At 44.3% G+C, this 13,876-nt stretch overlaps 1 protein-coding gene across 1 annotated transcript in view; it reads left to right on the forward strand.

Moving 5' to 3' along the window:
* Positions 1-13,876, forward strand: part of LOC135104519 (zinc finger MIZ domain-containing protein 2-like) — a 57,209-nt gene that overhangs the window by 38,819 nt on the left and 4,514 nt on the right. The window contains exons 2-13 of the mRNA XM_064012091.1: positions 915-1,115; positions 2,469-2,546; positions 3,273-3,492; positions 8,533-8,820; positions 8,883-9,110; positions 9,298-9,902; positions 10,019-10,194; positions 11,134-11,269; positions 11,661-11,871; positions 12,236-12,570; positions 12,861-13,147; positions 13,432-13,811. Coding sequence (XP_063868161.1) covers positions 915-1,115; positions 2,469-2,546; positions 3,273-3,492; positions 8,533-8,820; positions 8,883-9,110; positions 9,298-9,902; positions 10,019-10,194; positions 11,134-11,269; positions 11,661-11,871; positions 12,236-12,570; positions 12,861-13,147; positions 13,432-13,811 — 3,145 coding nt within the window. The remainder of the gene's footprint in view (positions 1-914; positions 1,116-2,468; positions 2,547-3,272; positions 3,493-8,532; positions 8,821-8,882; positions 9,111-9,297; positions 9,903-10,018; positions 10,195-11,133; positions 11,270-11,660; positions 11,872-12,235; positions 12,571-12,860; positions 13,148-13,431; positions 13,812-13,876) is intronic.

Below are 13,876 nucleotides of genomic sequence, written 5' to 3' on the forward strand. Positions count from 1 at the left end.
AGGACATAATCATAGGTGAATACAAAGGCAAATCACTAATTTGCTCGCACATTTGCTCGAGTTTACTCTGAGGACTTTCAGGTAAAACTAGAGGTAAATTTAAGGGAAGAAGGAAAATAATACATTAACCTCATTCTGTGTAGAAGGAATGTTCTTTTTAATTTCTTGTACAAATGAAATTATTATTATAGAATGTATTGAAATCGAAGTATCGATGTAGATTTTGCAGTGGTTGTGTGAAATTGTTTAAATGTGCGTGTGTACGTTCGTGCGTACGTGCGTGCGTGAAAGTATAGCCTGTGTCCATGAGATTTATGTATGTTTAAGAGGAAAACGAAAAACCCAAGGAATCTAATGAAAATACCATCATCATTATCACCAGTTTGATTGAGCCTTCTGCAGGACAAAAACTTTTCCATTGCTTAGAAGTTAAGAAAATTCTTTAGAGGAATAAAGGAATTTAAGGAATCTATAGACACTCCATAAGGTGTCTAACATTGTCTTCAAGTAATTTGGGATATAAGGAAGGTGCACATTAGAAGCATGCCCTTAAAAATAGTTGAATGAAGGGATTTAAAGAAGACAGATATTCACTGTACACCAGCATGCCCCATAGAGAGACGCACACACAGACACAGACACTGTATACCATGTCCTTAAATATTCTTTGGTTACATTAAGGGATTTAAGGGAGAGAGAGAGAGAGAGAGAGAGAGAGAGAGAGAGAGAGAGAGAGAGAGAGAGAGAGAGAGAGAGAGAGAGAGAGAGATGTGCACTGTATCAGCATGCCCCACAGAGACACAGGCACACTATAACATGTCCTTGAAGAATATTTGTAGGTAATAAGGGATTTAAGGGCCCTCCCCAACAGTGTAGCATGTTCTAAAGAGGTGTTTGTGTGGGTTGTCCTGCAGCGAGTGGGTGGGAGGAAGCTGTGGCGGCGGTGGGTCGGTGTCCGTGGTGACAACGGTCTGGGGAGTGACAAGCTCGACAACGCAGAGCACAGCCACGCCTACCCCCTCAACCCCCAACTGCACCACCATGCCCGCGCAACCCTTCAACCCCCACTCCAAGTCCTTCAGTAGCATGGTCAACTACCCCACCAAGCCCAACGGGTAGGTCCTCCTCCTCCTCCTCCTCCTCCTCCTCCTCCTCCTCCTCCTCCTCCTCCTCCTCCTCCTCCTCCTCCTCGGCCTCATCCCTGTTCCTCCTCTTTCTCATTCTTTTCATAACCCTCGTGCACCTTTTTTCTAATCCTCCTCCTCCTCCTCCTCCTCCTCCTCCTCCTCCTCCTCCTCCTCCTCCTCCTCCTCCTCCTCCTCCTCCTCCTCCTCCTCCTCCTCCTCCTCAGATATACCGTATCGTTTTCACCGTTTTCTTTTTACCTTTAACACTGCTACTACTACTACTACTACTACTACTACTACTACTACTACTACTACTACTACCACCACTAATACGTGTTTTCTGTTATTATTATTATTATTATTATTATTATTATTATTATTATTATTATTATTATTATTATTATTACTATCCTCATTATCATCTTTATCATGTTATTTTTACATTTAGCATTAATACTTCATTCGTTACTGCTGCTACTACTTCTTCATGATTGCCTGCCATTAACAGTAATTTATATGATAGTAATATTGTTGTGTGCATGGAGAGAGAGAGAGAGAGAGAGAGAGAGAGAGAGAGAGAGAGAGAGAGAGAGAGAGAGAGAGAGAGTCGTGAGTGAGGTACCAGCTTTCAATTTTTGTTCTGTTTGATAGAAAACGTGGCAACGACATTGAGGCTTTCTCTTCCGTTTTCTGTGAGCACCTCTAAGGTATCTCTCTCTCTCTCTCTCTCTCTCTCTCTCTCTCTCTCTCTCTCTCTCTCTCTCTCTCTCTCTCTCTCTCTCTCTCTCTCTCTCTCTCTCTCTCTCACACACACACACACACACACACACACACACACACACACACACACACAGAGAGAGAGAGAGAGAGAGAGAGAGAGAGAGAGAGAGAGAGAGAGAGAAGGCAACAACAGTATTCTGCTCTCGATTTCCCTACCAACGCGCGTACGTGTGTGTGTGTGTGTGTGTGTGTGTGTGTGTGTGTGTGTGTGTGTGTGTGTGTGTGTGTGTGTGTGTGTGTGTGTGTGTGAAATGAATAAGTGTTAGTGCGTAAACATTACTTTTACTACTACCATGTACTACGGTTACTACTGCTATTATTACTACTACTAACGATAACAACATTGCTACCACTAATACTAATAGTACAATGCTAGCACTCCAGTTCTTACAGCATATACTAATAATTATGATAGTGGTGATGGGGGCAGGGGGAGGGAGAGAGAGATGCTATACTGTAGTTTTAGCCAAGGATGATTAATAGACAGTGAATAGCAATCTCTAACCTTCGTATTGTCTGTCCTTTGTCAAAGTAACACCTTTTCCTCCTCCTCTGCTGCAGGTGGTGGGGATCCCAGTCTGATTCTGTCCAGTGCAAGACAGACCAGAAGCCCTTCGAGGACCATTGTGGCAGCAACGGGTGAGGCTCTGTCCCTTCTTCCTTCACTCTTCTCGTAGTCTTTATGTGGAAAGTGTAGGGATGAATGTTGTGTGTGTGTGTGTGTGTGTGTGTGTGTGTGTGTGTGTGTGTGTGTGTGTGTGTGTGTGTGTGTGTGTGTGTGTGTGTGTGTGCGTGCGTGCGTGCGTGCGTGCGTGCGTGCGTGCATGTGCGTGAAGTGATTTTTGGATGAGTTGGTGATGTTTAACTCTGAACTTTACGACATTGATTTTAACCATATTCTCTCTCTCTCTCTCTCTCTCTCTCTCTCTCTCTCTCTCTCTCTCTCTCTCTCTCTCTCTCTCTCTCTCTCTCTCTCTCTCTCTCTCTCTCTCTCTCTCTCTCTCTCTCTCTCTCTCTCTCTCTCTCTCTCTGTGTGTGTGTGTGTGTGTGTGTGTGTGTGTGTGTGTGTGTGTGTGTGTGTGTGTGTGTGTGTGTGTGTGTGTGCCGCGCGCTCTGAGATAGCTGTTTTATCTATACAAAACTCGGTATTACCGTCATTTGTACAATAAAAAAAAAAAAAAATATATATATATATATATATATATATATATATATATATATATATATATATATATATATATATATATATATATATTGCGATAGTGTGTGTGTTCGCACAACTGTGTATGTGTCAGTGTGTTTGTGTGTACGTACGTATGAGGGTGCCCGCGCGCTGTACTTACCAAGGCCTCCTTTTTCCTGCAGTGGGTACACCAATAGCCCGGGTCCCGCGATGTCAGGCAACACGGGCATGGGCGGACCTGGCAGCATGCAAGGCCCTGGTACGATGGGTGGCAACGTGGGCGGCGCCGGGGATGCCCTCAACACGGCTGCGATGGTGGCGGCGGCGACGGCCACAGCTACAGCCACCGCAGTTGCCCTTCGGCCGGAGAGACCCGAGATGCAGGGGCAGTACAACAGTCAGGTAAGTTGTGGGTGATAAGGGAAGGCTGCGAGTGGCAAGAGTAAACGGAATGGACAGACTAGGACTTGTAGTGGTGTCGGGTCTAGAGGAGGGTCAGGTAAGTGGAATAGGACGTGATTGGACTTAGGGGAAAGAAGATATGGTGCGAATTGTCTGAATGCAGGCAAGGACAGGTGTAAACAGGCTGTAGCCCTCTCACACCAGCCTGTTATCTTGGTAATCAGCAGCATAGATAATATACAGACCCTCGCTAGACGTAGGCTTCGCAGACAGTTCACCTGTACCGATTGCAGCACTGGTTGGAGTAAGGCCGGGCTGTCTGGAGGTAGCTGACTCTCATGGTTGTTTTTGCGTAAATCTGAGGATGAAGGTTTGTAAATGCACTTAAACTCTCTCTCTCTCTCTCTCTCTCTCTCTCTCTCTCTCTCTCTCTCTCTCTCTCTCTCTCTCTCTCTCTCTCTCTCTCTCTCTCTCTCTCTCTCTCTCTCTCTCTCTCTCTCTCTCTCTCTCTCTCTCTCTCTCTCTCTCTCTCTCTCTCTCTCTCTCTCTCTCTGGTCGGCCAGGCGTATAGTGGAATAGGGTAGTAAATATAGGAAAAGACTGGTTTGTAAGGAAAAAAATAATTTGTGCCCCTTGAGCGGTTAATGACGAACCTGAAACAGTTTTAAGAGTCACGTATACTTTTGGTATATTTTCTGTCGCCTTCGTGGTAAAATGTGTGTCTACGTGAGTGTTGCAGACCGCCAGCCTCTTCCGGTTCATGTTTCGGTGAGGTCAGGCTTAGAGAGAGGAGGCGAAATAGCTTGAGGAGCCACTGTCTGTTTTTCTCTCTCCATTTCACTTTGTACTGGTTGTTTTCACTTCCCCGTCACCAGGTCCGCGTTATACCCAGCGCGGCTGTGAAATCCCTCAGGTAATCCATCATTCACTAGGGCGAGAGTTAACCCACAGAATGAGTCAAATCCTGTGTGGGAGGCACGTCCTCCGCTGCCATAATGTCACCCCATTGTTTACTCTGGCTCAACACAGCCCGCCTATGGCCCCGGCTTGGTCTTCTGCCGCCCGGCTGTTCCGGCCCCACCCCGCGCTGCCCAGTGTTTTTAAGCCGATGGTTATCATCAAAGTTGTGCTTTCTTTATGATCGCTGCGTTTTAACTGATTGCAAAGCATGTTGATAATTAGCTGATTAAGTTTTGGGAGGTTGAGAGCACACGCTGAGACCTGATTCCGATGAGGCTAATAAAGGCCGCCAATAAAGATCCTGGATCAGTGACCGGCCTCGTAGTTTGACTTTATTAGGCTGAGCCGTGGCCTCGGCGACCGTATCTCATGGAAAAGTTCTCCAGCCCGTGACAAGCGGGGGAAAGTTTTAGATTGTCTTCAGCTCACGCGATCCAGTGTGTCCCGCGCCGGACTACGGGATGGCATCACCAGTCCACCCACCACCGCTGAGGCAGAAGTGTAGCTCTTTCTGTTGCGGCCGAGAGCATCTGCCAGCTGGAGCGACTGACGGAACACTTGCTTGTCACTCTTCACTTGCTCACTAGGAGGGCTCGGGACGGTGTTTTATGTATATAACAGGCTGATATTCCTTATTTATTTAATTTTATGTATTCATTTGCTTACTCATATTTACTTGATTGCAATTATGTTTATTTTAGTTACATGGATTTTTTTTTTTTTTTCTTTCTTTCGTGAAACAGTTTTCACTACTCACCAGTTATGAGGCAACGTGCCATTTTGCTTTTACTGTAATCTGTTAGATACACCAAACTCTTAGTTACTGTTTTTGTTCTTCATTGCTTGATCTTTTCATCATCAGAAGCATCATTATGACCATCGCCATCTTTTCTTATTCTTCTTCTTTTCATTATTATTATTATTATTATTATTATTATTATTATTATTATTATTATTATTATTATTATTATTATTATTATTATTATTATTGATTTATTACTACTACTATACAAAAACATTAACAGCAACTACTACTACTACTACTACTACCACTACCACCACCACCACTACTACAATTCCAGTACACGGTGTTGCCTTTTTTCGCTGAAGCACATAAAGAAATAGTTTATATCCTTAAATGCTCTCTCTCTCTCTCTCTCTCTCTCTCTCTCTCTCTCTCTCTCTCTCTCTCTCTCTCTCTCTCTCTCTCTCTCTCTCTCTCTCTCTCTCTCTCAAAACTCATGGAAGAAGAAGCAAAGCAAATGAATTAATACAGTTTTGAAGATATGAGGTTAGTTTAGTTTGGTAGAGGAAAGGTGACAGCGTTTCCACAGCGAAGGGGAAAGTGGAACCAGAAGGGAAAGGGCTTGATATATTAATAGGCGTCATTATGTTTCTGTTAAGATGAGAACAAGTGCTGGAAATTGCAATTGCAATGGAAAAAGAATTCAGCATCAAGCAGCAGCTGAGTTGGGCGGCCAAGTTATCGTACAGGTGGTGTCGTGGCTTGAACATCGTACGTCAGGCACTCATTCCTTGGGGCATTTAATCGCAGCGCACTCTGTCGGTTGGTGTAATTAGGGCGTCGTTAATTCCTGCATAATTAATTACACGGAGGTACCTACAGAGTGATCTCAGCAACGCTCTTCAAACTGGCCCGTCCTGCCTCTCCTCTTTCACCAGGGCCTGGACGGGTAATGGTGGCAGCTCCCACCACCTCCTGGCCACCTCTTCTGTCCATAGCGTGCGTTGCTCATTAGCCCACGCCGCGCATTAATTGCCAACTAGAGGGACAGCCTGATTGGGGAAGAGCGCCCATGATAGCTTGATAGTGTAGTATAGTGTAGTCCCTTAATTTTCAGGCCCCTTCCACTCTATCCCTCTTCGCAGCTCATTTTCCAAACCTACTTCTCCCTCTCCCCATATTAATTCGTCATTCTCTCTCTCTCTCTCTCTCTCTCTCTCTCTCTCTCTCTCTCTCTCTCTCTCTCTCTCTCTCTCTCTCTCTCTCTCTCTCTCATTATACCCGTTTTTTTCCGTTTTCTGTCCCTTTCTCTTCCCATGGAAGTTTGTTTTATTTGGGTTTAGCTGAGATTACGATAGTATTGTTATTGTTTGGTGTGTGTGTGTGTGTGTGTGTGTGTGTGTGTGTGTGTGTGTGTGTGTGTGTGTGTGTGTATTTTCTCGTCGCCCTTGAGTTTCCTTGCTTTAAATTAATTTCTCTTGAAGTTGCTCTCTCTCTCTCTCTCTCTCTCTCTCTCTCTCTCTCTCTCTCTCTCTCTCTCTCTCTCTCTCTCTCTCTCTCTCTCTCTCTCTCTCTCTCTCTCTCACACACACACACACACACACACACACACACACACACACACACACACACACACACACACACACACACACACACACAGTTATTTACATAAATTTTCTAAACACGTATGGGCGTTGGCTTCATTGATTGAGTGAGACAATATTTCCCCGCCATTCTCTCTCTCTCTCTCTCTCTCTCTCTCTCTCTCTCTCTCTCTCTCTCTCTCTCTCTCTCTCTCTCTCTCTCTCTCTCTCTCTCTCTCTCTCTCTCTCTCTCTCTCTCTCTCGGGGGTCAGAGGAATCCCCAAACTAACTGTCCTTCCTTCAATTTTGGAAGTCCGTGTTAGTTCATTTCCTTTCTTACTTTCCTCCTCCTCCTCCTCCTCCTCCTCCTCCTCCTCCTCCTCCTCCTCCTCCTCCTCCTCCTCCTCCTCCTCCTCCTCCTCCTCCTCCTCCTCCGTCCCCCAGCGGGTTAGACACACTGTTCATGAATAAGATATCACCCCGACACAGGAATCTAACCCCGACACTGTCTTCACCTCACAATCACCCTTCTCCCCGGGACGATCAGGGCGAAAACCCCGCGCGGGAGAAGAACCCTCCCAATTTTACCCCCGAAAATGTTGCATGTTAGTTTCTGGAAAGAGCAAAGTTTGAAGACACGTCGGTATCGGGAGCATTCGATGATTGGCCTTATTGCCGAAGGTGCTAAGGGGGAGAATGGCTTGCCCCGCTCCCCGTCGGCCGCTCCTCTTCCTTCTCCCACTTCCTCTCTACTCCTGCCCCATCCCTCCTCTCTTCCCCCAGCACTCCTTATCCTCCACCTTCAACCGGCCTCCCTCCCTCTCCCACCTCTCCTTCAGAATGAAATAAGAGGCTCCGCTTATTGAACCAATTTCTCCTAAGATACTCTGCCCTGTGCGCTCATCACGGGCCAAGTCAGATTTAACTAGGTTGGAAGAAGTGGTGTTTATTAATTTCCTCCTCCTCCTCCTCCTCCTCCTCCTCCTCCTCCTCCTCCTCCTCCTCCTCCTCCTCCTCCTCCTCCTCCTCCTCCTCCTCCAGCTTGAAGAATCACCTATTGTTATTTATCCCGTCACTTAGTAGCTCTTAATTAAAATGGAATTTAATTGTAGCTGCGAAAACTACTGTATCCATCCAAAGGAAGACAATTCGACCATGCTGGAAAGAACCCTCGGGACTTTGATATCGAGTGCAGGTATTTTCCTTGGGATGGTTTTGTGTGTGGTGGGAGTAGAGAAGGGTGGAGAAGGAGGGCAGCCTGGGATCCCTCACATATTGGCAGGAGAGTCAATATAGCGTGCCGGCTGGTTGCAGGTAGTGAACTGTGGCAAGCGGTGGCCGCAGAGTTTCACCGACACCCACACCCTCGCGACCAAGCATGCGCTCAGCCGCGCCGGCCCGCTCACTGTTCGCAGGAGATCCTTTGCTTAGTTCTGATTTTTATTTCGGTATATTCGAAATTTATGTAAAATTCTTACAGTTTTAAATAATGTTTTATTTATATCACATTCATAACTAGCTGAAAGAGACACTGATTCTTGGTGTGATGCCAAGTCTGATTATTGGTACAGGCCCAGATGGCTCTGGGAGGACAGGTGCCATGTTTAGGTCTACTGACTTCTTGCAGCTTCCTTGGTATTTTTATGTTCTTATGTTCAAGGTGGTAATGGATTTGGATTGGAGGTAAAAAAAAATGTATGAAGAGCATGTGTTGTTGCTTCAGATATTAACCTTCAATTTTCTTATAAACAGATGACCAACATGACTGCTGGGTACTCAGGACCTGGACCTGGTTTTCCAATGCAGCGGCCCTCCACGCCCAACATGAACATGAACAATCCCATGAATGGCATGAATAACATGATGAATAACATGATCAATAACATGGGAGGCAACATGATGAACAGTGTGCCTATGAGTAACATGCAGAACATGGGGCCTGGCATGGGAAAGTGTATGAAACATGCAGGTGAGTCTTTGCCATCCTGGCTACCAAAAAGACATGTACAGTTTTTATTTTATTGTGGTATGAAAATTGAATAAAGCTGTATTCATACTAAATGCATCTCTGTTTCAGTAATTAATACCTCCTGTGAAAATGGTTGGTCATATGCTGTGGTCTGTATCCCTTCCATTTCTCATGTTTTGCCCAATACCCACAGCAGCAGCAGATGATGTATCAGAGAGGAATGGGTCCAGGGAATGGTCCTGGAGGAGGGCGAGCTGGGCCATATCCCAACCCTGCTATGTTCATGGCCCAGAAGCGGGCAGCTGCTCAAGGCCAGTTTTCTCAGCCATCCATGTCCCAGATGGCTCAGATGAATCCACAGGTATGCTTCCATGAGATTTTAATGAAATTCTTTACTTTTCTTTCATGCTGAAATTTTTCTGTGTAGATCAGCATGAAGGTTATAAGCACCAATAAATTAATACTGCATTAGTTCATTTTGTATCTTAATGGTGTTACAATGCATTTTGCCTTCACATTCTTGGAGTAAACCTTTATTTAATCCACAGATGGGCATGGGTGGCATCCGTGGAGGCAGTGGGTACCCAGTCCAGCAGCCCCTGCCCTCTCAGTTCCCTCCGGGTCAGGGCATGAGGCCCAATATGCGGCCAGGAGGGCCATGTGGCCCTGGGGGTCCACCCTTTAACCAGGGACAATTCTACAACCAACAGTACAACAACTTACAGTACAACGAGATGGGGCCAATGGGACCCATGAATGGCATGAATATGAACGGGATGAACAATATGAGTGGGATGAATAGCATGAGTGGGAACATGGGCAGTGGCATGACCAATATGGGGTCACACATGTCCATGTCCATGTCCACCATGAGCTCCGGCAGCATGGCCCCAGGGGGCACCACTGGCATGAACTCAGCCATGAGTTCGGGCATGAACAATATGAATACTGGTATGAACAGTGCAGGGATGAATACCATGAACACTAATGGAATGAACAGTATGAATAGTGGTATGAACAGTGTGATGAACAGTGGCATGACCAGTGGAATGAACAGTGCTATGTCTATGACCAATCAAATGAACAGCAGTGCAGGGAGCAACATGACTTCTGGCATGAACAACATGAACAGTGGGATGAATAACATGTCCAGGTAAGTGTGAAACTCAGATACAGTTTTAAATTTATTTCCACGTAAATATGAATATCCCTTATACACTACTGGAAGGTGAATTCTTTTTAAAATCACTCTTTCTGTTGAACTCACAGAAGCATGAGTGCAGCCCCAGGATCAGCCAACGTAGGCAATGTTGGGGGTAACTACCAGCACTCACCCATCCCAGGCAACCCCACGCCACCCCTCACCCCGTACATGAGTCCCCCATATGGCAACCAGCCTGATGTCAAGCCGGACCTTTCAGAACTGAAACCACTCATGCTCCAAAGTAAGACTTTAAATAAACAACAATTCTGTTTTTGTCTTTGCTGTAAATAATAACTTGTGTATTTGTTTCTCATTTGCTGATATATATGATTTTAGTTTTAAGTTTGAACCTGACTGAATTCAGTCAGGTTGTTCCAAAAAGAAAATTATTATGAAATTCTTCTTAAACTTGTGTATTCATAATAATAAAAATAGGAAGAGGAAAGTGGCAGATATGGATCAGAGGTTGTGCCTCAGGACCACACTCCACCAACAGTAGTCTTTCATACAAGTTATACTGCAGCCAGTAATATGAGTATATTTAAGAGAGGGAAAGTGAGGGATGTGAACTGTGTTTCCTAGAATGTGAGACTCACAAGTGTGCACAGCTCATCGCAAGTGTCCTTTAGAGAGACATACTTCTCTTAATTCCATTTTTTATGTAAATATGGATGATATGAATAGTGACAATAAATAAACTTATATTTAACTAGAACTTGGAAAAATATTCAGGGACTCAAATTTTATGCATGACTGTTGCTCCATAAGATCATAGCATTCAGATAATACCATTTCTTCAGGGATCTTTTGGACCAAAGCCTGAGTGCTTTGGTGCCAGATCCACCTCCAGAGTTAGCACTTGACACTGTGTAGAATTTTAGCTTGTGAATTATAGATCCACTGATTGAAATTAGTACTACGATAAGCATTCTGGTCATTTGTATGTGGCTGAAACTAAGTCAGCTTGTCTTTCCATTTTCACATGTACCCAGGATGACTTGGTAAATTATTTCAATGAGTGATGATTTTAGTAGAGTGGATGAGTCTGTTACCATGTGTTCCAGAATAAGGAATAAATGAATGTGTGTTTGCAACCCAGGAGATATGTCAACAATAAGATCATACATTTTGCAACACATGCTTTCCATCATCACCTCTAACCTTTACCTTTCTCCCGCAGAGGATGATGAGCTCCGGCTAACCTTCCCAGTGAGGGACGGCATAGTGCTGCAGCCATTCAGATTGGAACACAACCTGGCTGTGTCCAATCACGTCTTCCACCTCAAACCCACCGTATATCAAACCCTTATGTTTAGGTAAGAGTCATCTTGTAGAATTAAACAGGCATTTTGGTCTTCTATTTTTTACAGTAGGTAAATTATGCATATCCACACAACTTTGAATGCCTGTGTTCCATTCTCATGAAACAATATAATCAGCTGATTATGAAACCAACTTTATGCAAAGATTTTCAAACTTCTGCATGTATTTTCCTCTAATGAAGATGGAGATGCTTTCATGTTTGTTAGCTCTTCATGTAACTTAGCACTTTGAAATGCTTAACATATGTTATCCAAACAATAGTATATGTGAAACTGACTCACTGGAATACAGGGAAAGGTTTTGTCATTCAGGAGACAAAGGGTAGTTAGGATGAACCACATCATAATGGCTTAACTAACTGAATAATTTTTCTACTTCCAACAGATCAGATTTAGAGTTGCAGTTAAAATGTTTCCACCACGAAGATCGGCAGATGAACACCAATTGGCCAGCAAGTGTCCAGGTGTCTGTCAATGCCACTCCACTCAGCATTGACCGAGGGGAACAAAAGACTTCGCACAAACCTTTATACATAAAAGCAGTTTGTCAGCCAGGAAGAAACACGATCCAGATCACTGTTACTGCCTGCTGCTGTGTAAGTGCCTGAAAGGGCTTGTGTTTTGTCATCCTCATTGTGTTAGATCTCTTCCATTCACCATCAGCCAGACATACTCCTTCTAAAAGTTACTTTAAATCAATAGGAACTTTAAATTTTTCTCTCCCAGTACTCAACAATTGCAATACAAATTGTACATTCTTTTCCCACTGATCATTTTACATAATGAGGCAAGGAAAGATATCAGGGTTTATTAATTCTATGAACTATGATTAAACTCAGTTAAAGTCTCCCTATTAAAAATTTTAAAAACCTACATCTCACTTATATGATTTGACTGTCTCACCCTTTTGCATTCTTTTGCCTTCATTAATGTTCCTCTTTTTTTTTTTTTTTTTTTCAGTCTCATCTGTTTGTTCTGCAATTGGTGCATAGACCAAGTGTAAGGTCTGTGCTTCAAGGGTTGTTACGGAAGAGGATGCTGCCTGCTGAACATTGTGTTACCAAAATCAAGAGGAACTTTAACTCTGTTGCAGCTTCAAATGGTTCTCTAAATAACTCTGAAGGTGATGGAGTGGAGCAGACAGCCATCAAGATATCACTAAAATGTCCCATAACCTTCAAGAAAATCACACTGCCAGCCAGAGGCCACGACTGCAAGCATATACAATGCTTTGACCTTGAGTCCTACCTCCAGATGAACTGTGAGAGAGGCTCCTGGCGCTGTCCTGTCTGCAAGTGAGTATGAGTTTGCTTCATTGTGTATGCTCTTTCAGTTTCTGAAGATTTTACATCTAAATATGGAAAAAAAAATGACTAGCCAAAGAAATACATTTGTAATCTCAAAATATATCTTAAAATTACCCTATATATTTTTAACTAAGAGAGTTATATTTTCCTAATTATTATGAAGCTACACCTTTATTTCTTTTTGTCACTCATAAAGTGGGAAACACTTGGTAAAATGTACAAGTGTCATCCTAGTTTACAGTAGCTTAAAACATTACCTTATTCCTATGTTTTCACAGCAAAACAGCCTACTTGGAGGGACTGGAAGTGGACCAGTATATCTGGGGCATCATCACCACCCTTGCCAACTCCCCTGTGGACGAGGTCACCATGGACTCCTCAGCCTCATGGAGAGCATCCAACTCCTCAGGCATGCCAGGCACCCCCGGCGTCAAGGATGAGGACTCTGATGCCTGCATGAAACGATGGAACAAGGCCATGTCGCCTGGGAGCATGACTTTGCCTACCATGAGCAACTTTGACATGGGACAGTCCATGAGCCCTTATGTGCCTCCTGACATGAACAGTGAGTGTGCTGCTGATCAGGACATTATTTCTTGTTTGTCCATGTTTTGGATGGAAGCTACAGTTTTTGACAGCATTTTGCAGCACTTTATCATACACCTATGTATTTCTGAAGTGCTTTCATTAGAATAGCAATTACTTTAATTTCTAATGCTGCTCTAAGAATCTGTTTTGGATGTGAATTTCAGTGTAAGACTGTTGGCTTTTGAAATAAATCCTAGGATTATTACTGAAGTACATTTTTTTAATGATATAATTAACAAGCTTCTCCTTTCCACTTTCCAGGTATCAACAATGGGTCCATGATGAACATGATGAACATGGGCAATGGCAGCAGCAGCTCTGGCATGTCCAGATCCACATCTCAGTTTGACCTGAGCTCTCCTGACTTCACGAGAGGTGGTGGCCCTCTCTCACAGCTGAGTGAGTCTGTCAACAAGATGGACCCCCTCGGAGCTATGGAGAAGTCAGTCAAAGAGCAGATGGTCCCTCAAATGGGTCCACCTCCACCCTCCACCTCAGCCACTACCTCCAACTCCACCCTAGCCACCCCAACACTCTCCTCCACCACCACCACCACTTCCACCTCCTCACAGCCTCTGTGTTCCACCACCACCTCCACCACCACCACCACCTCCTCAACACCCACGTCAGCCACACCACAAGTAAGTTCACGCCAGGAATGTTTTTGCTTTTGCCTTGAGTTTTATCATAATTTGTTTGGCTGTTT

The sequence above is a fragment of the Scylla paramamosain genome, chromosome 10, assembly GCF_035594125.1.
Source record: "Scylla paramamosain isolate STU-SP2022 chromosome 10, ASM3559412v1, whole genome shotgun sequence".
In the NCBI taxonomy this organism is placed as follows: domain Eukaryota; kingdom Metazoa; phylum Arthropoda; class Malacostraca; order Decapoda; family Portunidae; genus Scylla; species Scylla paramamosain.